General features: G+C 43.4%; 2 protein-coding genes across 8 annotated transcripts in view; one reads left to right on the forward strand and one right to left on the reverse strand.

Annotated features, from left to right (window-relative positions):
• Positions 1 to 777: 777 nt before the first annotated feature.
• On the reverse strand, positions 778 to 15,839 carry LCMT1 (leucine carboxyl methyltransferase 1). Of its 2 annotated transcripts, XM_035339623.1 has the most exons (11): positions 15,673 to 15,839; positions 15,123 to 15,214; positions 14,392 to 14,513; positions 13,911 to 13,987; positions 13,207 to 13,268; positions 7,628 to 7,730; positions 6,025 to 6,145; positions 5,148 to 5,249; positions 4,638 to 4,729; positions 2,992 to 3,089; positions 778 to 1,722 (listed from the first exon to the last, which is right to left on the reverse strand). In XM_035339623.1, exons 1-11 carry the CDS (start codon positions 15,768 to 15,770, stop codon positions 1,700 to 1,702), a joined length of 990 nt encoding a protein of 329 aa, XP_035195514.1. In that variant the 5' UTR covers positions 15,771 to 15,839; the 3' UTR covers positions 778 to 1,699. The 2 variants fall into 2 exon arrangements, with proteins under 2 accessions (XP_035195514.1, XP_035195515.1); XM_035339624.1 differs by lacking the exons at positions 778 to 1,722; positions 2,992 to 3,089 and adding an exon at positions 3,954 to 4,313.
• Positions 15,840 to 16,083: 244 nt separating this feature from the next.
• Positions 16,084 to 25,862, forward strand: part of ARHGAP17 (Rho GTPase activating protein 17) — a 42,120-nt gene continuing 32,341 nt past the window's right edge. For 4 of the 6 annotated variants that reach the window (XM_035339306.1, XM_035339310.1, XM_035339311.1 and 1 more), the window contains exon 1: positions 16,084 to 16,257. In XM_035339306.1, coding sequence (XP_035195197.1) covers positions 16,205 to 16,257 — 53 coding nt within the window. In that variant the 5' untranslated portion in view covers positions 16,084 to 16,204. The remainder of the gene's footprint in view (positions 16,258 to 25,862) is intronic. The other 2 variants (XM_035339308.1, XM_035339312.1) reach the window with 1 other exon arrangement.

The following is a 25,862-nucleotide window of genomic DNA, read 5'->3' on the forward strand; positions in this document are numbered from 1 at the left end:
TTTCCAATCTAGACAGCAGGCAACTGCAATGGAAAACCATCCAATGGCAAGATTTGTAGTCTCTGGCTGTAGCTTCTGTGTAAAAGAAGGAACTTGGATGGGAAGGTGCAAAAATGAGCCACACCTTTCTGGTCTCCTGCACCTGCAAAGAGAAAGGGTCAACACTAACGCAGACCAAGACAGCCCGCACATACCTCTCAGCAGAAGGGCACAGCTAAGCCCAAACGTAGAAAGTGCAGGCATAAGCAGACTACTATGAGTGTTATCTTGAAAACAAAAGTTTTTAAGTTCCTTTCGTTGCTGCACAGAGGATCCATCTCTTCCCTTTGGGGAACACTTAGCAAAGACTAAGCAGAGCAAATACTGTATTTCTGTGCCTTGTCACTTACAAAATCAGCTTGATCCAAACATTACAGCAGGCAGCCTGTAGCTACCAGTGACTAAAATTGGTACTTCACTGTGAGAGGAGGGCAGCAAAGTAAAGGCCATTTCTTTTCCTACTTCTGTTCCTCCGAAATGGGCTGTCACTTCTAAGAAGTGTTTAGTTTTTCTGGAATCTTAGTAACGTCCTTCCCTAGTCCAAACCCCTATCAACTATTTCCAGTGCCAGATACTTGCACGCTACTGGAATTCACACGGTTACAGCACACTAAAATGGCTGCTTATGCTTGCCACTACTTTTTAAAATAAAATATTCTTGTTGAGGCATTTGGCAAAGGAAAAACAATCACTAAAATGGAAATGAATAGGTAATTTTTGAGTAAGACAATAGACAAGTTATAAATATTAAACATTTATTATTTTTCTCATCAGAAGGTTTCAAGATTCAATTCCAAACAATAGGGCAGGTTTGTTTGTTTTGCTGCTGCTGGGATTTTCCTCATTTCTTTTAAGGGGAAAGAAATAAGAATGAGACACTGGTGTAAAGATACTGCCAGAAGCAGTTCAAATGTAGATTAATTTCTTTCTTACCATTACAATTCCCATGCTGGCCTGCCAAGCTAAGTCTTATCCAGTTAAATAATTAAAGTCTGCTTTACCAGTTTCTTGTCCATCACTGAACAAGAATCACGATCCCTTTTCTTCTTCTTTCTCCCTTCCCCTACAAAAACAGATCAAATATAACGACAGCCTTGTAGCAACAGTAAAAGCCTGGAGAAAGCTAATAGGGTAGCACTTCATAAAAGTTAAACCTCAACAGAACGAAAATGAACAAAAATTAACTTTCATGATTAGCCGTGCACAGTGCAAAGAGGTATCCAGTATTGCAGCTCACCAACTTCTTTTTTTCAGCTTCCTGTCACAAATACATTTTTCACATCCACAAAAAGATGAAAGAGGGGGATAATATAACCCAAGAACACTTTACTTTCAGTTTTAAACTAAGGAAGGTGAGCTTTTAAACAGGAATTACCGACATCTTATAAAAGTCTGTCATTAGAGATATCCAGGAATGGGAAGCGAGTCTTGCCTCATAACAACTGCTCACAATGGGCCAAAAAAAAAATTGTTAAAACTACCAAAAGCCAACAGGAGAGTCAACATGAGCAGCACCAGTCATTTTCTTTACTGGCACTGCTTACACAGATGAGCAGACTGAACTTGGCACATGCAGAGTCCCATCATTTCTGTGATCTCGTCTCAAGCAGAAGGCAGTAGCTGCAGCTTCTGGGCCCAAGGCTTCCTTCAAGCAAGTACATTAGAAGGTGATATCTGCAAGACCTAAAAGAAAAGAAAAGGTTGGGGCGTGGGAGGAGAAACAATTGTTTATACCTATACCACCCATATTTCACTATTAAGATAGATGCAGATAGTAGGATGCTTTGAGGCTTGTTTTGGTTTTAAAACAAATTCTAAAGATTTGGTGGCAGGAAAGGAAATTAGGAATCAAGTTTATCTGCAATTTTTAACTTTTTTTTTTCATAGCAATTCAGCAGTTGATTTGAGTAAGCCCATCTGAAGGAGCACCGAGGTTATGTGACAGAAAGAGCAACACCGTCTGTTGACAGAAGTAAGAGTCTGCTCATGGAATTAAGAGAAAGCTGGGACAAGTGCCATTAATGAGGGCAATGAGTTCACACCGGAAAAAGTGCTTTAGACTGAGGCATGCCCAGGCATTACACATTTGATTGAGAATTGCTTCTTCTGACTTCTAAGATACACTGCACCATTTAACCTCAGTACACAAAATTGTCCAAAATACTTCTCTAATCACAGCAAAGAATAATGCTGCAGATCCCAGGGATGCTGCCTACTATGAGTAAGTGAATTTGTTGTGCTTAGCTCCTCTAGAAGTAGGTCCTGTAGTACAATCATCACTCTGCAGCATCAGAAAACAAAGGAAAATTGTGCATTTCTGTAACTCAATACTGACAAAGTTGTAGGATTCAGGTCAGCTGACACCACCACAAGCTAGCATCTCTGTTACAGCAACAGCAATAGGATATTGCAGATCTCACTTTACCAGCTTTAAAAACAAAGGAACATCTAAAAGAGTTAATAACTTCAGGGGGAATTTCTTCTCCCAGGATGGAACACTTAAGCCTTAGATGGATGTAATGGGGACAGTGCAGAAGACTGGACTAAGTAGCAGAAAATTATTTTTATGTTGTCAGGACACCATGATTTTATATACTGTGTGCCCATATGGTACTTCACGTTCATAGGATTTGTAATCCTTTCAATTAGCACTGATAGTATAAAGCAGGCAGTTATTTAAAGTAACCCATACGGCATCTTTCAGTATAAAAATTCAAACTCCCCTGTACTGAACAGGCTTGAGTTAGGCAATTTAGATGCCTATACAAACCCTCAGAAGACAGTGGAGAAACAGTCCTTTGTCACCACCTAGGAGGTGTTCACAGCCCCAGAGAAGCAGAACCCATTCCAGCTACAGGATACTTCTATCATACATCTGATGGATATAGTCCCAGTGTCTCCATGTAAGATTTCAATGTGAAGGGTCAAATCCTAGATCTTGGAGAACATTACCCAGGTTACTGCTGTCTTTTGAGGCCCAGCAGATACAGTAGTGCTGCATCAGTTGTTCAAACAGTTCCTTTTCATCTAGGAATTCAAGTTCTTCTATTCTGTGGGAACAAAAAACCTGTGATTTAAACTGGAGGCTCAGGGCAGTTTTTAATGTACACTTCTTCACTCCAGAGAATTGAAAGGCAGAAACAGTTATATTTACAGTAAAATAAACAAATTTGTTCATAATGAAGATACCACCACTGCTAGGCTTTGTTGTCAATGTATGAAACAACGAGATGTTTTTAACTTCTAATCCCAGGAATGTAATGTTCCAGGATCAGTCTGTGTAATTTCTCAGGAATACCAGCATTTCTCTTCTAACCCCTTTTACTACATCTAACTGGTCTTGCTGGATTTACGTAGAGACTGAAATTACAGACTAATGGAATGAGATTCATCTTTAGCAAAGGATAACAGCTAACAGTTGAAGATAGTATTTTCTCCACACAATCACAACAAGCCCATATTATGTCTTGGTGAGTGATGGGTACACCAGTGCAGTTCCTAACAACTCTCCCACATGAACTCATGACAAAACACAAACCAAATGGTACATATAAGATGTGAGGATTTTTTTTTCCTAAAATGGTCCATACCAAGGATTCTTCATCTTTTAATGTTTTCCACTTCACCAAAGCGAGAAAACCTCTCCCAAGCTGTCCTCGCTTTAAGAGTTAAACATGGCATGCTCCTCTCTGTGTCACTGTTGATTAGCCTTGTGTCATAATTTCTATTTAAACTACCTATGATTTTCAGTTTTACCTGGTCAGTTCCATAATTTGAAAAATCCCTATATGTAAATATTTATTTTGACCAAGGGGAGTTGCTTAGCTAATTCAAATAACAAGTAACAAACTGCTCATAGCAATTCACATTTCACGTTACATACCTAAAATGTTACTCACTAAAAAAAAATCATCCTTTTTAGCATTTTTTTAATGCAAAAAAATAACAAAATCAATGCAGACTACTGACCAGTGCAAACAGCCTTTACTTATACCCACTCTGTACTCAGCTGTGTACAGACCCAGCAATCTAGCTCATGAACATGATATGAAAAGGAAGGAAGAACAAAACTGGCCATTTTCCACCCACTTGTAGCAGAAAAAAACAAATGGTAAGTAATCTTACGTAGGCCTACAAGACTGGAGCAAACACATGGATGTCATCTCCGCCTTGGGGACATGAAAAGTGGATGCCTGTTCCGAATGTATCCTAGGACTCCGCCTCACCCATCTGGTGTTGTGGAGGCTGGATGTTCACAAGAAACATCCTGGGTACTGTAAAAACACAGCACTTCTGTAGCATCTTTTATCTGCAAATTTCTGTCATGAGATGCTTTTATACCTCACCAAAATAAATCATTACCACTGGCAGTCCACTCCTTGCAGAGATAACCCTCTGGATCATTTGTGTTGCTCTAGGCGTTATCCTTAAGGCTCTGCAGAAACCTCAGACTCGGACATGTTCTGCCTAGCTAGCTAGCATCTGCACACAGCCTCCCTCTGATATATGAGGGGATCCCATACTACATATTGACATAAAATATTTTGGAAATGGTATGTGGAGACGACTTTTGGCTGCAAGCGAGCTATCAGCAATACCTTTTGACATCAGCCTGTGGCAAAAAGCTGTACACTTTCATCATATCAATGGCATGTGCATTTTCCCAGCCATTTAACAGCAATCGTTCCCTCTGTAAAATAAACAAGGAGGACAGTTTTCAGAAGACTCGAGGACATGATACCAGAAAAGTTTTTCCCCTTAAGGATTTTGTAGGGCAGCTACTTGACCTGTTCTTTGAAGAGCTGTTATACCCTTTTCTAAGCATCTGCTGCTAACCTCTACTGAGAGGGCAGTGGGCTAGATAGAGTCGTGCTCTGATCTACTGCAGTTTTTGTACAATTGCAGAAGCTAAGTGGTTATCTAGCAACCACAACATTAATAGCAGGGAATCACTGTAAAGCAGACGGAAAAGGGTTTCCTGTAGGTAGCAGTTGCCCCACCCCAAACCTGCTTCAGTCACTGCTCTGAGCCTTACAGCGTACACAGAATTTGCAGACAAATAAAGTAAATTTGCTATTAAACACACCCGGAGCTCTGTGCTCTATTACCTGAGCTTCTAAGGATCTGCAGACTTCCACTCCAGCCAGGTTACACTGTCGTCTCTGCAAGTTCTCAATCATGATCTGTCCAAACCGATCCGTCATATTCACCTCAGGTAGAGAATGAGACAAAAGTGTTCCCCCTTCCGAAAAGAATGTAATCGCAATGAAAAGCAGTAACCTGGTTAAACTCTCTAATTGTCTGTCATAAAATGCACAGGATAACTTACAAGTAAATTTCACATTCTCACACTAGGTCTCATTTCCCCCAGCCACAACCTCCTCAGCTATGTCATGTTTACCATGGAGTGCTGGTTTAATGATAACAATACTACTTCCCCTATGGGCACAGGAACCATGCACTGAAAACTAACTCTGCTTTACGTTGTTCACAACCTGGTTTAGCTCCGTAGCAGTGACTTACAATATGGAAGATCCTGTTACTAACTCCTGCAGCTACCTAGTTCCCTCCATGCAGCGTTTCACTTGCACACAGAAAAGTTAAGTTCATGCTGATAGGATTTTTGCTCCCCTTGGCCAAACAGAAGAGAGGCAATTTTTGAATGCTATTAACTCATCGCCAATATTCAGCATCATTGCATTTAGCTCTGTCTTATCTAAACTAATATTCTATGGTTTCACCCACATATGGATTAAGCCTAGCTCTTTTGGTTCAATATAGTCCAGCAAATCACCTTGCAGAATAGTTGTATATTCATTACAATGAGCTAACAGATTGACAAGATACCACATGTTAACACAGAACTTCAGCAGAACCTGTTGTCTATAAAAAAGGATACGGACAACTCATTTTACAAGCAGAACTCCCACTTCTGAGAACTTTTATGTCAATAATGCAGTTCAAAAAATACCATTTTTGTTTTACCTGCTCATAATTTATAAACATCGCCACTGGAAAAGTGTTTGCTGCCCATTTTAGGAGATTTGCAGATTGTTGAGGTGTCATGTAAACCAGCACACACTCTGCTATCAGAAGCGTTGGCAAACTTGAAAACAAAAAACAAGAGAATCACTTCTAGCAAAAGAACAAGAATTATTGGCAAATAATTGCATGCCCCCCAAATTCTTAGAAGAGCTCCACTATTATGAACTAGACATTTAAGACTGAATGAAATCACTTCATCAGTTTGACTAGGACTGGGTTTTCCAGCAGCCAACAAATTAATCACAGAGAACTCCCCTGGTTCCAGAACGGAGATATTAAGGCACGATCTCTTTTAAGTGAGCCATGCCATGAATACAGAAGAATGTGTATCCTGTAATCGATCTCTGAACTGTGATGGCAGGAACTGAAGTGCATATTAAAAATCATTTGGGGGAAGAACCATAACCTATAGACACAATCCATGCAATTTTAACAGATCAGCAAAGTTAGGATTAAAGTACAAATAGAAAAAAGGTTTTCTCTTCAAAAAAGTTTAAAAACTATAATTAGACAAATATGTTTGCTATAAGTAAAAAAAAGCTTCATGTACTAACGTCGATCAAAATGCAATCTGTAGTTTGCACTTTGTCTCTTCTTCCATCCACAAGAAACAAACAAACAAACAAAAATAACTAAATCCACACCACCAAAATAGACATCTACACAAGTAATTTTTCTTGGAATTAGAAGTTTCTTTTATTTGTTAAAATGAACAGGAAAAAGAAAAATCAATAGAAGCAAGAGAAATTCCACAAGGAGCAGCAATACAGACAAGCAAGACAAGATTTCAGAAGATGAAAATGTAAAGATTTAAATGGCAGTTTGATGCATTCTGCTTTCCCATATGCTCTCTCCCACCCATCCAGATAGCCGCTATTTATATATATATCTTATATTTGAAAGGTATGTCCATCATCTGCTTTAAAAACTTAAATCCTGGCCCTTTCAGAAGCCTAATGCTTGAACAATAAAATGCTAGACATTAGCTTCCAGAGTTAAGTTCTGAAAAGACTCCATAGCAATCACTTCACCAAAAGGTCTGGGGAACAATATAGGTTTTGAGCGGATGCAATAGAAAATAATTACAAAGATAAAACTCTAAAAAAGAAAATAACATTGACAGAATTATTCTTCATTTTTCCAGCTAAGCTCCTAGAAATCTTGACTCATGCCTATAACAATAGGGCTGGAAGACCTAGGTACTGATCTAGGTACTCCCATAAGTCATCTTTAAAAAAAAAATACCACTGAATCAATAAAAACTCCACTCTTAAAAAAACAATTCATGATATTTTGATACATAGGTGATGAAAACGCTGTTTGCAGGAGGGACTACAGAAGGAACAACTCTGCAGTAGTTTAGTTAGGCTGCATGAGGTGTCTGCACAATTCCTTCTGCTCAAAGGGCTCAGGAAAAGGTAACCATGGAAATAGCATAATGAGAACTGGATGCAGATACCGTATGCCCAAGCCTGACTTTACTCTCACCAATCTGCTTTCATATGCTCTCATCAAAAAGCCAGTAACAATAAAGAAACCTTACTGTATGTCCAGGTTATGTTTCTTTAGCTTTTCCTCCAGATCTGATGAGAAACGAAGATCTGCTCCTACTATGGAATAACGACTGGAGTCTAGGCTGTGAGAATCTGCAAGTTCAAAATTTGGAAACCAACAGTTACAAATAAGAGGTATGCTGAAATTATAAATTAAAATATTCATCAACATACGAATACGAAGTCAAAGTTTGATCTGTTATACCTAATAATTTACTGAAGACTCTTTATTTTAAAAACATTAATTTCCCTCATACCGGATTATTGTGGTTTTCAGATTGTGTTATACTAGCATCAGACTCTGCCAAACACCTCATCTTCTACTCTGCAGCCGCTAGAATGCAGATAGGATAACCTATCCGTTACCATGGTTTCAAGGAATGCAGAGAGGAAAAGAAGAATGAGGATTAAATGCAGGGGTTTTTGCTTTCTTTTTAGTCTTTTTAGATGACCCCATAGACTTTTTACTTCCTTCACTACTTTCTGAAAAACTAGACTAACAATGTTCAAATATTAACAAGAGATATAGTTATAAACTAACAATACCTACATTATGTAACATCTATGGGTAGCAGACACGTTGGGGGGGCAAAAAAAAAGTTAGTTCAGGCTTCTCGTATGGTCTAGCAATGGTATTACATGCGAGGAGTCACATTAGAAAAGATATTCTGAGATGTAAACGTTCAGCCCAGGATACGGCAGTAAGCAAGCTTCGATAAAGGTTTCCCAACACAAAGGGGGAAATAATACTGAAGTCAGAAGACACTTGCTACACTAGCAAAACTGTAAGGAAGCCGGTAGCAACACGAATGAGTATCTTGCTATGGGTAATTCTGACAAGCAGTTGCAATCAAGTCAACTATATAAAGCCAGCCGGCAGAGAAAGCACTTCACAAGTCCAGTATCTAACCCACTCTTAAAGAAGCAAGGTTCTGTCGGAATATGATACGATAGATTGCTCTTTTGTGCTTTGGCTTCAACTCAAGAGCCGTACTACTGGGGTGAAGATGTGAGGACAGAATAGCAAGCAGTTTTCCCTTCCTACTGTTTGGATGTCCGAGCAAACAGTAAAATAAGTAAGCTAAACAGAAGGGAGATAAACAAAAAAATAGAATTAAAAAAAAAAAAAAAAAGAAAAAAAAAAGAACAACAACAGAGTTTGAAGCAGTCTTGTAACGGACAGCCAACAACCATCTGCAGAAGCTGTCACTTGCTCTGGCACAGCTCTGCCTGGGAACCTGTGGCAGAGACACAGCTCTCAAACGGCAGTACAGGAACAGATGTCAAGAGCTGGGTGAAAGAGAAGTCAAGTGGCTGAAGAAACAGAGTGAAAAAGGTTTTCCATTTTGGGAGAGGAAAAATATGGAAAAAAACAAAAAGCAATTCATTGAATTAAGCAGTACGTCAAACATTCTAGAAGAACGATCTCCATTTAGTTTTCAAGAGACCAGCTCTGAAAAAGGCTCTTTCTAGAGCCACAATAACTGTTTTTCTAGCAACATTTCCAAACAAGCACAGAGATCAGAATGGTTCGTGCAGAGTTACGTAGAGGGGAAGCTGTTCAGCAAGTGGTTCAACATTTTCAGCCAAGGCTTTTTTCCGTGTGTGTGCTCTGTAATAGCTTTACTGCTTCCCACACCCTTCTCTTCATGCTTGGCTATGTCTTTAAGAATGCACAGGACTCGCAGCAGCAGAAACTTATAAAAAGTAAAGAAAACTGTTGAGGAACGGATTCTCTTCTTCTCATCAAAAGCATTTTACTCCAAATGCAATCACTTTACTTCTGTTTCCAGTATCTGGGCTGCCTAGTTCTTCTCTGGTCCATTCAAACAGCACATACTTGTTTCTCCACACATTTCCCTGCCAGCTTCCCTCAACTCCCCATTGATGGCTGTTGGCAAACACAACCACAGATGAAAACCGAGGCAGAGCTGCACACACATCATACAAAAGTTGATACAATTGCTAAAAATTGTTCATTTGAAACACATCTGACAGCACCTCATTAAATATCTCCATAATTCATGTATGTCAACATTTATGATCAATACTTTTGGAGGAAATCTTAGGGAAGGATATGAAATTTGCACAAGTCGATTTCAAAATGCAAAAAGAGAGGTGGGAAAAAACGTTTGATGAAAAGTTTCAGCCAAGCCTTTTCTAAAATTCCGTGTAAGATTTTCTACCAGCTTCTACCTTTGGCCTATAAATGGCACAAAAAAATATCCTTTTATATATAAAGTCAGAGATGATGAGATCAAACTTAACTAGACAAAATTCTTCAACATTTTAAAATCAAACTGACAACTGCTCCAGATTTCACATACAGATAGCAGACACTCACTTACTGCGAGGCAATGAATGCTGATGATGGCTGGAATTGCCGTTGTTCCCAGCCTGGAGGCCAAAAGTCGGAGCATGGTCATAAATGCCCCAGAAAATAACGTGATCCTACTTCATGGTCTTTGGCACCAATTTCTACTTCAGCATATAGCTTGATGCTCTAAACAGGAACATTTGCAAATACGCTGCTGCTCTGACCAAGTAGCGTTGGTGCAAGTGTGTGGTACAATAGCTGCCTACCTAGAGAGCAGCCGGAAGAGGAAAAAAACACTTCAGTAGTACAGCCATGCGGTCTTCACTGATTTTTTTCCTTATGAACAATAACTTTCTTTTAACTGAATCAAATTTTTGGTGCTTAAAAGGAACAAACATTTTTCTTACTATAACCTCACTCCCCCGAAGGTGCCTCAGTTTTCTTTACTTAATCTCTTCTCAAATTATTCTCAAATAACTTTTCCTGAAGATTTTCCAAGAGACAGCATGCAGGATACTATTCACTCAAAATGCTTTCTTCATGTTTTCATGCTAAGGTCTCTCTGGCAGCTTTCCAAACAACAGCTTTACAACAACCCATGCTGCAGGATCACAGGCATGGATGACACAGTGTTTCACTCGGGTTGTTCTGTAATTGCAATGTCAAAGGAGGGAATATGTCAAAACACAAAGAAATTTAGCCTGTCCTGCAAGAGCAGGATCATCCTCAACACAAGGCATGCAAATCACCAAGACAGCAACACCCCTGATGTTTGTGTTGGGTCACAAGTGAAGTTGGAAATGTAGGAAAAAGCAAGTTAAAATAATCAACTCTTGAGCTGGATGAGACAGGGTCAGAAAGTGTATGAGCGACACAAAGGTAAGAGTTCACTGAAACATAATTTTCACCTGCAAGGCAGCAAAATGTGGAGTACTAACTACCTGACACTCACAACAGCATCATAAACCAGATAGAATCACTGAACTTTGAAAACAATTTAACCTGATACTGCCACAGCAATGTCAAATTACTGCACAAATTCACTGCTTTCCCCTGGAGATCTGACATTCCCTCAGACACAGCAAAGCTATTCAATGACAAGTGTCATCTTGTTGCATTCAGGGGCAAAGGCCACAAATATCTATCCCTGAATTGCGAGACTTGCTGCTACTTCTTTGTAAAAACAGCAAGTAGAAAACAAATGTTGCCCTGAAGCCAAAAAAGCACCAGGTTCCACAGAATGAAAACATTTAGCGCGAGGGGAAAAGCAGTACGAGAGTCGTGTCAATGGATATTACAGCAACTCGTTAAATGAATTCCAAAGCTTCTGAAATTATTCCTTGTGCACAAGAGATAGTGGCGTGGATCTGATTTACGAGGAAAAAGGAAAAAAAAAAAGGAAGAAAAAAGAAGCAATCACCAAACCCAAGATTCAAAACTCCTGAGCAATTTCACTATCTGGAAGTGCTGCTTCATTATGCCCCGTTCGCCCATCACAACCACCATGACAGTTACGACTCCCAGAACACAGAGTTATTCTAACAGCCGTATAAGGTGACACTTTATCAAGTTCCTTTAGAGCTGTAAGAAAGCTTTAGGACCAGGCAGGATTCATCCGACTGATTTGTCTGCTCATTCTACACCCTCTTCTGGTGTTACTTCCATGCGAAGCAGATCCATGAATGCATCCTTAAGAGTTCCCACAGGGATTTCACTCAATCTCACCTGTGGTTCCTGAGTGCCAGTCCAAGCTGGCGTTCCACGGAAGCCTTTTGCTGTCTTCAAGTATATGCAGATACCGTGCTACAACCCAAAGGTCACACCATGGTAGCACCTACACCAACCTGGTTACACTAAAATTCCTCCTCTAAAGTATTTAATGCCCAGCAGTGAGAAAGAACAAGAACAACTTTAAAGAAATGAGCCACTCCAGTAGGTTCACAACTGCAGTGTGACCTGTTAATTAGCAGCTTTTGATTGCAATACACTGCTGCAACTTGGTAACTTAGCAGCAGTTTTGCTGTACGAGAGGTATCTAGAGCTATTCAGTAACACAAACGCTATCAAACCTTTCTGATTAGCTTTGTACTAATGCCTTTTTAAGAGTACTTATGGAGCATATGTCATTGTGTCGCACAATTATGAGGTCTCCTACTGAAATACAGTGGTACTTAGAAGCCCTTTTTCTCAGATGCACTGGGCTTTCATCTTTTGAAACCTGAATGAACAACAGAGAATCCTGACATTCAAATGACATCTGAAGTTTTGGTAAGTTACAGCTCTCTAATATGCAGCAATAAAATGCTCATGATATGCATAAATATGCAGTTTAGTCAGCGTGTGGCAGCACTCTTGATCAAAGTTCAAGCACTAAACAAGCCTTGGGGTGAGCACCTACAGCATGCCCCTGGCAGCATGAGCACAACTTCTCACTCTCTCTCTTTAGAGGGCTTCTCCAAGCCCTCCAGCCTCTCAGCTAGGACTGTGCCTATTAAAAGCACTTGTAGATTTCACCATCACAGGAAACACGAGACTGCTAGCGCTGCTTTAGAGTGACACCTGCTAACGCAAACTAGCTGGCATCATAGATGCAGCTAATTACTGCTCCTCCTAAGTGGTCCAAAAGAAGCTACAGTGCACTATCTGTAATTTGGGCACTGAAAACATAACTCAACAGAATCATTTTTTTTTTCACAAATTTAAATTATAATCTTGACACAAACCTAATGTGGCTGTAAGCCAAGACAGTAGACCGATATAACACCAACTGAGTGCAATATCCTCTTATTTAAATACTGAAGTGGCACCAGCTCCTGCAAATTGACTTTGTAGGCTGTATTACTTCTGTGAAGACTGCTAAATGTAAAGACTTGTGCTCTTAACGAGATGGAAAACACGAGGAAAACACTGAGATATTTTAATCACGTATAAATCAAGTATATCTGACCATCAGTAGCATTCTTCCTTTTCCATGACAGAGAAGAAAATGTAAGTTAAGTGACACAGAAGAGAAAAAAAAACAGCAAAACTTTCTGGCAGAATAAAACCTTTTCAAGAGAAGACATTTCTAACATGACACAGAGCAAATGGGCAGGATTCTATAAGAAAAGAAAAAAGCCTCTTTTCCCTCCCAATTCTCTGTCCAAACAGCATTTCAAACATTAAAAGCCTGCCCACATATCAGAACAAAGTGATCAGAAAAGTTTTAAAAGTGCTGCAGTACATTGCTGACTTATTTTAAAGATGACTCACCTATTAGAAGAGAGTCCCCTGAATGGGATTCTATAATTGGTTTTGACAGGGGAGGTTTTGATCTGTGGGAAGAAGGAAGAAGCATCTCTGAGCAGTTAGGCTTGTTTAACTCTGCTTCCAATTTTTTTAAAATATTTTTTTAAACACGTGTTAAAAAAAAAACAGACGAGAATTCCTCTGCCCTCTACTGGAAATAAAAATGTCTGCAGGTTGGACTTGCAGTTGAGTTTTAGAACCAACTCTTACAGTTCCAAGGTACTCTCTCCAGAGAAATCCAGACACTCAAAGTATCTCCACAAGCCTTAATTTATTCATTCAAACAGACTATTCAGGCACAGTACCAGCTATCCTATCTAATTGAACATGCAAGCCTGAAAATTTATTATGTATTCAGTATTAATAGAAGAGACTTAATTGCCTGTGATCTTCCTGAGGTTTGCCCTGCCCACTACATTTTACACAATTAAGAATGAAGTCTGCTTGCCTTCCTAAAGTTTCCACATAGCACCTTCTCCAAACTGAAACAGTAGCAGAGCAGTCTCATGTACATCTTGCCTGCACAATCAAACCTTTATTCTAAATCCTGGAGTGTGAAGAGTTCCTCAGAAGAGAGGTGAAATAATCAAAATTTATAGCTTCCAATTCATGACATTTAGCTAAATTATATCCAGTTTCACATCGGTCAATGTGAGCGTTATACTTACTTGATATTATGTATTTTTCTTGCAACTATCATTGGAAAATCCACTTCAAAATATTTTCTAGGGAGAAGATTTTCATCCTGAGAATTGGAGTAATACCGTAGAATTAGGGCCATTCACATTTCACGTGCACACGATAAAAGGATACAGGACAAGGCAAGTGAAATCCGAGCCTTAAAGAGGACAGCAAAACATTAAGTTCATGCTCTGTTCCCTGGAAGTCCTCTAGAGGTCAGCTTCATGTCACATGCTTTTGGGTGAAAACCAGTGAAAATAGCCTCTCCTCACGGGCTGCCTTTTAAAGATACCTAAACTAATTCTAAGCTGCGAACTGAGGCAAACTAGCCAGGGCAGTCTGCAGACACACACACCTCCACATCGTGCTGCAGAACACAGCACTGACAAGCCCTTGCAGAAGAGTGCTTCAAATATGCACACAAACCTTTGTCTTCAGCTGAGTTCATTACTCGCAGCTATCACTTACCTTTAATCTCCAGAAGAGGGTATCCATGCCAGCACCAAGATTCACGATTTGACAGTTGCATTCTGTTTTCTTTAGAAAAGCCTTCAGCAGATAACTGACCCCATGAACGCGAGCATAATAACCTGTTAAAAAGAATATTAAAATAATTAAAAAATATATTTTTCTAACTACTATTTTAATATAATACTGTATGCTTAACATAGAGATTTTTAGGTGACTTTAGAAACTGTTAACTCTTTTTTTTTTTCCCAAAAAGGTGTTTCTTATGAAGAATAATGCACTCTTTACTATACCTAAGGGTTTTATTTTTTCCTGCTGTTACTAACTGAATTGGATGCATAGAAAAAATAAGATTCCTTGTGTAAAGGAAGAACAGATCAGATTAATTCAAGCTGTTGCACACACTTAATTTTTGCAGAGGCAAGAGCTGACACACTCTGCTGTCCTGAGTCAAGTTCAATATTTCTGATTGCTTTGTACAGCCTGTTGCACGTTAACTGAGACAGAGACACTCCATTCAGAATAGGGAAAGCAATGAATAAGAACTTTGATTAAAAGAAAAATAACTGTGATCAGACACAGAATGCAACTTTGGCGTGAAGGGTACTTGTCTCATTCTTTTATGTATATCCTGCACTCCATGCATGCAATATATTAAAATTTGGTTTGATGCTCTTCAAGGACAGATAAAAATATGTCTGTATCATCTTCGCGTTTATATGCCGACTTGCCTCTATTGATTTCAGGTGCTTTTCTTTCTTTTGCTTGTCTCACAAAACACTGGATGTAAGGGTCCTCCCAGTAGCCAACACTTACAGCAAACCTGTGCAACAAAGGGCAAAAATTTATGAAGCAAGATTTATTTTAAAAGAAACAAGCTGAAAAACCCACTGATATGCATACCTACATGCACGTGAGGTTTGAACAGCCTGGCGAACGCGTGAAACCATTCCCATAAAGAAGTTATAGCGTGAAAAGTTAAAATATTTCGGCTCTTGTCACACGGCTACCACAGGCGAACCCCCTAACCTCGAGCGGTTCCTCCGTGCGGAGCTAACAACCGGGACCTGCCTGGCTGAAGTCGCCCAGCCCGCAAGGGACGGCGCTGTACCTCCGCAGCGGCGGGGCACGGCCAGGCCCGCAGGCCCAGCGCCGGGTCTCAGAGCCCCGCAGGGTGCGGGCCAGGCCCTGCCGCGCCCCCCGCGACGGGTCCGGGGGGCTCCGAGCGGCTCCGCTCCCCCCTCGGGCCCCGCGCCGCCCCCGTCCCGTCCCGTACCGTACCGCTTGCAGACGGACGCGTCCTCGCACGTGCCCCGGACGGCCTCGTCCGCCTCGTCGGGGCCGGCAGTGGGGAGGGGGCCGCGGGCAGCGGCCGCCATGGAGGGCGCGAGGCGAGGCGGACCCCCCCTACCAGCCCCTGCCGCCGCCGCCGCCCGGTGCGGCCCGCCTCCCGCCGCTCCTCATTGGTCGTCTTCGCAGAGCGTCACGCCCGAGCTCGGGGATCCCTGACGCGATTGGCCCACGGCCGCGCCCATTTCCACGAAACCCAACGGGAGAGTGCGGCCTGCTCGGCCCCGCCCAGGAAATGGCTGCGTGCCTCGACGGAAGCCGGGAGTTGTAGTCTTTGGGGGGCGAGGCCATCCGGGCTGTCCCGGTGCCGGGGGGCGGGGCCGGAAGAGGCGGCGGGTTCCGGTGTGGGCGGGGCGGGGCGGGGCGGGCGGCGTCGCGAGCAGGGTGGAGGAGGCCGGGGCCGGGCGGCGGCGGCGGCGGCGGAGCGCGGTGAGGGGCCCAGGGGGCTGGGGCGGCCGCCGCCATGAAGAAGCAGTTCAACCGCATGAAGCAGCTGGCCAACCAGACCGTCGGCAGGTGGGCGCCGGGGGCTGCCGGGGGGCTGCCGGGCTGCGGGGGGCGCGCCGGGGGGCTCGGGTCGGCCGGGCCGGGCCGGGCCGGGCTGGGCTACGCGGGGCCGCCCCACGGAGGGCAGCGCTGGGCCCCTCCGCGCCTGGGCCCCGCGCTCGGGGCGGCGGGCACGGGGAGGCCCCCGGGTGGGTCCCGAGCGGGGCCTGGCGGGGAGGGGAGGGAAAGGCCGGGGGAGCAGCCCGGTGTTCCCGAGCGGAACGGGGAGCAGGAGCACTGAGGAGCGGGGCTGGGGCCGGGCCGGGGCCGCCTCTCGGCTGGGCTCCCCGCCGGCCGCCCGCGCCGTGCGCTTCCTGCCTGCCCTTCGCGACTTTCGCTTCCTTTGTTACCGCGGCTCGCGGAGCTATTTTGATCCGCAGCGTGCTTTTTCCGCGCTGAGGAGGCCGCCGGGGGTGCGTGCCCGGTGACCGAAATAACCACAGTCAGTCAGAGCGGTTGCCGCCAGCCTCGGGACGGCAGCGTCTGGGAGAGCCTTCGGGAACAGAGCCGGGCGCAGGCACCGCCGCGCTTAGCAGCAACTCCTCGGTGCGCCGAAAACGCAAAGGGAGCTTTCCTGCTGGTAGAGCGGGGGGGGGCTCTGTAGTTATTCTTCATACCTCCAGGAACTTCTCAGATTTTAATGAAAACTTAATCCTAAAGTGTATACTTTCAGGTTATCCGAGTTCATGCTTTCACGGCCTCTGCTCCAGTAATTCATTTAATACCACGCTTACCTGCTTTGGGGCCTATTTGTGTGTAAAAGACAAGGGTGTCAGCTAATAATGGCAAAGTAGCAGATTTAATTAGAGCATTTGTTTTGTTATAAGGCAGAGCATAACTTCCAAACCAATCCCGTGTTCTTTCATTCCTATCTCATATAGAGTTTTCTTTATAAACTAGCAGACTTTAAAATCATTTGAGTGATTACTGGAGTTCCTGCTTGTACGTGTTGGGCCATAGCTCCAAATCCCGAATGGAATTTCTGGTAATCTGTGTTGTACCGAGTAGGATAAACATCTCAGGCTACTTCTTACCTCAGGGGGAAAGAAGAATTAAATCTGGAGAACTGTTTATAGTCGTGTTTGCATTAGGAGCAGAAGTTCCAACCTGCTTTGCGACCTTTGACAACCACGGCTGAGAAGTGTCTGTTGTGAGGATCCCCGGAAGATGCAGCTATCCCTTGTTTCCCAGCTGAGATTCCCAGGGTGTGGTTGTCTGTGCGTGGTGATCGTTCTGTGCCAGGCGGACTGCTGGTGCGTTAGCAGCCTATGCCTGGAACGGCAGTTTTCTGGTTTCATTAAAATACAAACAGGTACCTGAAATAGCTTCCATTAAAAGTTATACCTAATGATACTGACTCACTTGTTTTCATACGCTTAACGTTAACAGTTTAAATTCAATTTAAACCATGTTCTTCTTTTTCCTTCTTAAAGATTTCCTACCTTAAAGATTTGACCAGTACTTGTTGCCTCTTTGCATATAGATTGCATGCAAAAGTCTGTAAGTGGTTTGAATTGACCCGATTGCCCTTTGTAGGGGTTTCCCTGCTGTAGTCTTATTAATGTACTTCTTACTCTCTTCTTGCTGACCTGAATATTTCTGTTTCCAAGTTAAAGAAAAATGCTTATGGAAATGAAATGAGTTTAACTTCCGTAAATCTGTGAATTCTGTAACATTGAAAAGAAGTTGCCGTGTGCTTTTTACCTGTTTTCTGTCTAGGTGTAGTTGAATCAAAGCGAACTGCCTGCAGGTACGCGGTGTTTTTATAAGAGGTGTTGGTACGGTTACAGCTGGCTGTTTTCTGAGGCTGATATGTATCACGTTGCTGTAACTTGCTGGTTAGCCATATGCTGAACACCACAAGACATGCTCTGTCAGAAGTGTTCTGCTGGTCATGAAAGTCTCTTGAAGAGATGTGGTCAGCTTTGTAGGACCCCGTTCACCCTTGGGAGGCCGAGCTGGCGAGTAGGCTGCCCCACCAGACAAGCAGTGCTTGCAGCAGCAGGTCTGGCAGCCGTGCCGAGGGTCCCATCCCTTCGCCTCTGCTGGCTCACCTGTGGCACCCGAGGCTGTGGTGCAGAGTGCTCCTGCCATTTACCTTGTTTGTCTCATTTGCCCGTCTGTGTCATCTGCTGCTTCCTTGGGTGACCTTTGGCTCTTGTTTTTTGTGGCGGTGTATCAGGAAGGGGTGTATTCTTCCTCTCTTCCCCTCACTCCTCCTGAGCTTTTTTCCCCAAAACTGGGGACAGGCGTGTTACGGTGAGGTCAGCACACCCGTAGTTGTTTTCTTTTTAATGAAGCAATGTTTAAATTTAGATTAGTTAAGGGCCTGTTCTACAGAGCTGGCCATGTGTATGAGTGATACAGCCTTTCTTAGGGTCAGCTTGTGAAGGTTGGCGTGCTTGGCCTACAGCTGTACCACGTGTACGTGACTTAGGATCAGCGGAAAGCAACTCCTTAGCTGAAGAATAAGGAATAGGAAAAAGTGGTCAGGAGCTTTGCTAAAGCAGAGGAATGGCATTTCTGAGAAGCCCGTGAGTCTGCATGGTCAGAATTATATAGCGTATACGTAACAAACTAAAGAGGGGATTAGTTAAGTGGAGCAGGATTCCCCAATAATTAGTAGATGTGGCATTAAATACTCTGCAGCAATTATCTTGTGGATGTTGCTGGATGCCTTAAACACGAGAAGTATTCAGTTTGCCACTGAGTACTTTGTTTTTTTGACCGATCTTCTGTAAATGATGCAGCTGTAGAAGCAAGCTCTTGTTTACCCCTGAAGTGCAATATCAAGTACTTGTCCGTATAAACATGGAGGAGAGGGGAAGATCAAACAGGATGCTTTGCCTTCCCTTGAAACCGGCACTTCAAGCACTGGTCCCTCTGGTGCTGTCGGCTGGGGTCAGCCGGTGTCAATTGTGCTGGAGACGGTGCCCGAGGCTGGAGCAGGCAGCTGTGCGACTGCCTCTGTCGGAGGCAGCACCCGAACCTCCCTGGGGCATTCTGATCTGCAGCGGGCGAGTGACCCTTTCGTAAACTGTTAATCTCGGAGGGAGTGTGGCGGTTCTCATGTCATCACGAAGCATCTCATGTCTGATAAGAGAGAATTCAAAAGAAGTGGGGCCAGGAGCAGAGCAGGGGAGCGGAGGCACAGCTCACCTGGCAATCATTAGTTCCAGAGGAGCTGAGTTAATGTATCAGAATAAAGAGAAATTTGAAGCCCTAAGTGAGGCTTCAAGGATTAAGAGGGATGGAAAAAAAAAGAATAACAACCTTCATTCTGAATTTCAGGTGGCCTGTGATGCCTTAGAGGCTATGTGTTGAGACTGCTTATAATGGATTTGAAGTATTAAGTCCTCCAAAGCTTAATGTGCATTGAAGTCCAAGCCCACGCTGACCAAGAACAGTTCTGTCCACACGTTTTTCATGGTTGCTTTGCCTGGGCTGAGCACTTTGAGGGGCACATCACGGGATGCATTCTGTGTGCGTCCTTGTGGCTTTGCAGAGGTGAGGTACCCCCTGCCTGGCCCGCTCGTACCTTTCCTTTGGGTGCCTCGTAAGCAGGTCGGCGTTGCAGCAGGTCAGCTGTGGATCAGGTTCAGAAATAACAAAGGGTTATATTGTCTGTGATGTCACTGAGGTAATTCACATATCTAAGTCTTACAGTTCTTACACTCTAATAAATTATGACGGGAGACAGATTTTGATTAGAAGCTCGGGAGGTATTCTAGTTCTCTAACAAAAATAAGTGTTCAGAAGTATTGCCATTAGAGGCTTTCAAGCGATACACCAATAAGCATCTGAGCTACATAGCCAAGTAATTTTTATGCAAAATGAGTCCACGGAGGTGTTTGTGTCATGCTGTTTAGTTACAGAAAAACAGGTTGGTAATTAATGACACTTTGTTAGACGGTCTAATAATTTCACACGAGTTAGGCTTTTGTGCCTCTGGGGACGTAACTATTAATGTTCCCACCAATTTCTTTTTTCATCTTGTAGTGTACCGTACAGATTAAAAATTGTTCCAGCCAACTGGTTTGGAAAGCTTAGCTCCATGAAGTCATGTAAGATCGAGACTGCTAGGTGGCTACACTTGTCTTTACCAGGACAGATACTTTATCTGCCTAGCATGCAGTTAGGCTAATTTAAACCAGGGAGCAGCAGCTCTGACTAATTAAAGTCTAGAAGAGGCCACAAACAGCCTTAGATCTTTTTTTTAGCCAAAATCTAGCTTACTGTAGCTTCTTAATGAGTTTTACTGTTTGAATACGCCCTGCATAGAGTTTTTTCCATGCCTCGTACACATGACATTACTGCAGCTCGGCAGCAGTGTTTGCACGGATCTTTTAATAGCTCGTGCTGTGCATGAAAGGTACCACGGTAAACTATATTTAGTAGCTCTTCAAGCCCCTTGGCAATCTGTATGTTGGAACTGGCATTCGTGTGACACAGTGTTTGCTCATCTCTAAATCTAAAGCACTACAATATAATACGAACCTTACAAAGCTGTTTAAAGTAAATTAAAATCAAATTGTTTTACAGATGTCGAGGAAATACTACTTTAATATTTTTCTTGTTCTTCTGTGGAAAAAAGCCCTTGTGAATCTGACCCCCCAATTCATGGCCCACCCAGCATCCTTTTAAAAAAGCATTTAGTATGATCAACTACATTTACTGGAGTGCTTGTCATTGGTAAGCATATTTGAAAAAATGGTAACCAACATTAAAATGTGCCCATGTGCAAGGGGAAAATCTGCTTGGTCTTGAAGGTTAGCCTTTGTCTACATCGGAGTACTCGTGAAAAGAAAAAGAAAATCCTCATTTGGGTGCTTACTATAGCCATCGTAAACACTCCCTGTTTATCTCCAAATGAAGTTTGAGGTCTTGGTAATTAGAAAATTCACTTAAGATTCTTCTAGAAGGAAGATTAATTCAATGACAGGTTTAAAGAGTCTGAGGAGATTGGATTAGGGCAGGTCTGTTTTCCTGAACGTGTGCAGGCTTTCGGAGTTTGTGTAGCTAACTGTCAAGGGCTGATTGCAATGAACTGCATGCAAATGCTAAAGCACTTGTCTGCTAACAGGAGTGCGTTGCCTACAAACCCTCGTGTTGGTGGAGTCTGGCTGTGGAATAGGCAGAGCGAGGAGGCAGGGAGCAGCACGTTAACTGGAGCAGTGCAGTTGGGAGCACAGCTGCTGCAGCTTTGTGCTACCTCCTCACCACTTCGAGGCAACTGTACGTGCAGCGCGTGGAAGCACCGCTTCAGGTAGAATTTCTCAATCTGAGATGTCTGCAGACAAAGAGCTAACAGCCCCCTTAGCACTTGCCTCTCAGCCTAAGCTATATCAATAAAAGTTGCTCGGTATCTACGTATTTATCTATTTCTTGCACCTCTAAGGTAAAACTGACACAGTGTACGTGCTGTGCAGCTCGTAAATCTTTTTTTTAATAGTGCAAACTTGGAATTATAGAAAAATGTGCAGCTCGTATGCTTTCAGGGTGGTTCTGCTTACTGGTGTACTTAGCAGTTATTTGCAACTTCCATTAGTGTAGCAACAAGTGGAATAGCTTATGGAGATGAACTGTGTTCAAGCTGTCAGTTTTGTTTGTCCATCTGTTAATCTCATTAATCCGTGTACCCCTCAAAGCAGAGTTGCTAAAGCCAAAGGAAAAATGGCCTGAATTTGCCCACGTTGAGGACCTTGTAGTGGCTTCCATCAGTGCAGTTGTGTCCCAGCGGACCACTGGTGAGTTCTGTGAGGCTGAACACCTTCTCCTGGGGCCCCGGAAAGAGCAGGGGTTGCATCTCACAAACAGACAGACGGTCAGAAGAGACGAGCGTATGCATGTTTTGGCCTCTATCTCAGTTCCTTGGGGACTGAGAAGATCTTGTGTTGGTCTGAACAATTAGATGGTTAAGTCACTGAGGTTAGGACCTGTTAAGAATGCGTTTTACTCAGCAGAAGTTGTTCAGTGTCTGAAGCTTCACTTGTAGTGCGTTGCGGTGTGGTGCCTTCCAGAAGGCCGGTGTGTTAAGCTGCCCAGATAGTTCCTGTTGCACCTGTAGAGCACCGTAAGGGCAGCAGCAGGTTTTCACTCACTGAGCACTCGCTCACTCTCAGCTAAAAAAGCGTCGTCACTTGTGATCAGATTCCAGACTACGCGAAAGCTCAGGGATGACATGGCTGGGCTATGTCTGTGTTCCCCAGCGGCCAGGAGCAGATGACCAGGGAGGAAGGCAGGGCTTGGGCAGATGTCCCCCCTGTCCCCTCAGCCTGCTGCTGGCTGCCTGGAGCTCCCTGAGCCAGAGCTGGCTGCTCATGTGTAGCTCAGGTAGCGTCTGGCAGCTCTGGGTTTGCTTTGTTCCACGTGTTGGCTGTGCCATCCTTGCTATTGTACAGCTTCAGCTCCCCTGCTTCTCTACAAAGCCACATTTTTAAGTTTCAGCTATTCAATTTCACTTCAAGCTTTTCATGTAGGAGGGAAAAGCATTTCTCCATGCCTGCAATCCGTAAGAATGAACTCCTGGACGAGTTATCTATTTTTCAGAACAGTGGGTGTTTCCAGGGCAGGTATAGCTTCAGTTATTTTGTTTTCCCTTAGTAGAGGCAGAAAATGCCTTTCAAACCTTTATATAAAACTTTGTGATAAAATCTGACTGGTATTAGACCTGGTTCAGTTTTGTTGACTTGAAGATATCTGAATAAAGTTTTGTGCCTTCTAGTAGAGAACCAGCTAAAGCCTGCTGGTTAGAAGAAAGAAAGTATTAACATAACTGGCAGGCTTGCCTGTTGACTGCTGAGTGGGCAATGTGTAAAATTCTTCAGATTTTTGTTGCAGAGAAATAAATTAAAGGACTCCAAACTGAGTGATCTGAAAAATATCAGTTGCCCTCTTGCGTGCCTCTGGCTGCATGCTCTCATCTCCTTTGGCTCTGGTTGTTGTACTGCTGCTTGCTGAAACAGATCAGAAGGCTGATAAAATATTAACAATAAAAGGCAGACACACAGATGCCACGGGATCTGTTCTAGCTGGATTACCTTGGGCTTTTCTGTTTGGCCACGTGAGTGCCCGTCGGGTCAGGGATGCACAGCGAGGGAGAGCAGAGCACGCGCCCAAGGAACGCACAGTCTTATGCTGCCTTAAAATGACGAGTAAAGGCTAGTTCTTTCAGTGCGTCTGTTTCTCCGGTTGTTTCACAAGGCTTTGGAGGATCTAGGAGAGCGATAATGATTTTGCCAAACCTGGCACACGCTTGTGTCGCAGCGTGTTAAGCAGAGCCTGCGGCATCGTCCTGTGCCCGTGCAGCTGCCTGGGCGAGGTGCGGTAGGGAACCAGAGGAAGGATGGGTTGTGCAGGGGTGTCAGGTGCGTCTGGGGGTGAGCTGTTGGTATCTGACATAGCAGGGCAGCGAAGGGAAGCATTTCCTTGAGTCTCTCGGAGGGAGAGCTGCTCAGCTAACCTGCCAGCGGAGCACGTGGCAGGCAGGGCTGCTCTCCGGGGTGGCGTCCACGACACATCACAAAGCCAAACTGATCTTGGGTTTAGCCCCTTCGTGGGCGAAGGTGTGATTCCTTAATTCTAACTTGATCTGATGGTGGCTCTTAGAGCAAATAATTTTAATATCAGGTTATGCCCAGAGACATCCTAAAATAGTGATGATTTAAGCTGCTAAAATAGCTAGAAGTGATCTAATGAGCTGCTTCCACGTGATGCTGTAATGCGATACGCTTGGGATTTAGGAAAGCAAATGTATTTCTTGGATACTTGCATAGTATTTTTAGGTTCATTGGCGATAACAGATCTGTAAGCAGAACTGTTCTATAGGTTGGAGGACACTGAGCAAATAATGAAAAGCCAAATACATATGGTCTTTTTAGGGTATAGTTAAATAAAAAGTGTCAGTGCATTAGATGTTGTCTAATATTGTGCACAGGGTTGGCCAAAAAAAACCCACCACGCTTTGTAGCTTGTCAGAACTAGCAGCTCCACGTTTCAGTGCTTTGGGAGAACCTCCAGCCCTTCGTGTTAGGCCTTCCATAGCACATCCCTCAGCTGTGCCCCGTGTGCTGTGGAGAGCTCTGGGCTGAAACCCGTGGGAGTTTAACAGCACGAGCCAAACTGGGGAGGTTGTGGCTGACCTCCTGGAATTCAGAACCAAATAGCTTCGCAGCAGTCGGTGATGAGGTATCGAGTGGTTTTACCAGATCAGTGTGTGTGATTACCTCCTTGTTCAGGCTGCTTGACCGCTCGCAGTCCCAGCCTTGCAAGCAAGGCTAAACTTGATCCTCAGCGCAGTGCCGTGCTTGAAGCAGTGCTGGATGTCCAGACAAGAGAGAAAGAGGGAACCTGCAAGTATCTTTAATCTGCGATATTGCTTCCTTGGCTGAATTAAGATATTTTGACTAAAACGTATTCCTTAGGAACCAAATGCTTTAAATGTTTGAGTTTGTAATCGTTATTCCATTGCTGATAAAAGCGTGTTAGAATAGTGGTGCATCTTATGCTTGGACAGTCCTGCTGTCTCAACAGGAAGCTAGCTTTCATAAATACGAGCCAGCTGGGTGAGGTCACAAGTTCTCCTCTCAAGTGAGGAGGAGCCTTTTTTTCCTTGACACGGATTGTTTTCTGGTGCAGCTAATTGCATTGCAAAATGACAGGAACATCCTGGAGTGACTGCAGCAGAGTGACTCAAGGAGCCGAGGAATCTGCACAACTGACTATGCAAAATACCTGAATCAATTCTAAATAGGAAGGGTCTATAAAGGAGTTCTTTCATCTGTCTTGCAAGTTGCCCTGCACCAGAAATCGCTCGATGGAGAGTTTTGTATAAATGTGCTTTGTCCATATCGCATGTTTCTCAAGATCCCGGCGACATGTCCAGGGTGAAAATTAACACAAGAAAAGCTGATAACTTCTACATCTGACAGTTGCACAGAGATGAGGAGAAAACTGTAAATGTGTTGAGGTTGACCTTTTTTTTAGAAGATAAGTTGCTGTGCATGCAGATTTGAAAGTTGTGGCTGTTACGAGGATTTAAAAGGCACAACAGTTCCAGTGCCAACTTTTTTTTAACATAAATTAACCAGTTATCAAGCAATCCATAAGAAATACTAATCTAGCTGATTAAAAATTACTTTTCTGTATGAAAATACTACCTTTCTGTCCTACCTTTGTTTTCTACAGAAAATAGAAACGTGTGAGCTAAGCTGTTGCGGCTTCTCTTTCAGTTGAACGTTTAGCTGGTTTGTCCTGCTGTAAGCCGATTTCCCCTGCAGATTAAGTGTTCTGATCTGTCCCTGTTTTTTGTGGGAATGGAACACAAGGATAAAGTAATCCTGGTTTTGTAACAGGAAGTCCAAGTGTGCGTTGAAGTGTTAATAAACCTCTGCTAGCCTGTTAGAGGCTCATATTTCACTCGGAAATCTGGTGATAGAGTTAACTTTCAGTTTCATGATCAACACCAAAAAACATGGTGTGCAACACGTGGCAGAGTGGTAATGGCATGGTTCTCCATGTTACACGCATTAATCTGGCCTTGTATATCCTGTATCCAAGCAACAGAAAAACAGACT

The sequence above is a fragment of the Oxyura jamaicensis genome, chromosome 14 (genome assembly GCF_011077185.1).
Source record: "Oxyura jamaicensis isolate SHBP4307 breed ruddy duck chromosome 14, BPBGC_Ojam_1.0, whole genome shotgun sequence".
NCBI classification, from domain to species: Eukaryota; Metazoa; Chordata; class Aves; order Anseriformes; family Anatidae; genus Oxyura; species Oxyura jamaicensis.

Bases quoted from the DNA above. Each gene is read 5' to 3' on its own strand.
- LCMT1 (XM_035339623.1), bottom strand. From the start codon at position 15,770: ATGGCGGCCGCTGCCCGCGGCCCCCTCCCCACTGCCGGCCCCGACGAG. The intron at 13,988-14,391 runs GTAAGTGATAGC...TCCAATTCTCAG, and splicing joins CCCTCTTCTGGAGATTAAAG to GATGAAAATCTTCTCCCTAG. The intron at 4,730-5,147 runs GTAATAGAGCAC...TTTATTTTACAG, and splicing joins GCAGATCCTTAGAAGCTCAG to AGGGAACGATTGCTGTTAAA.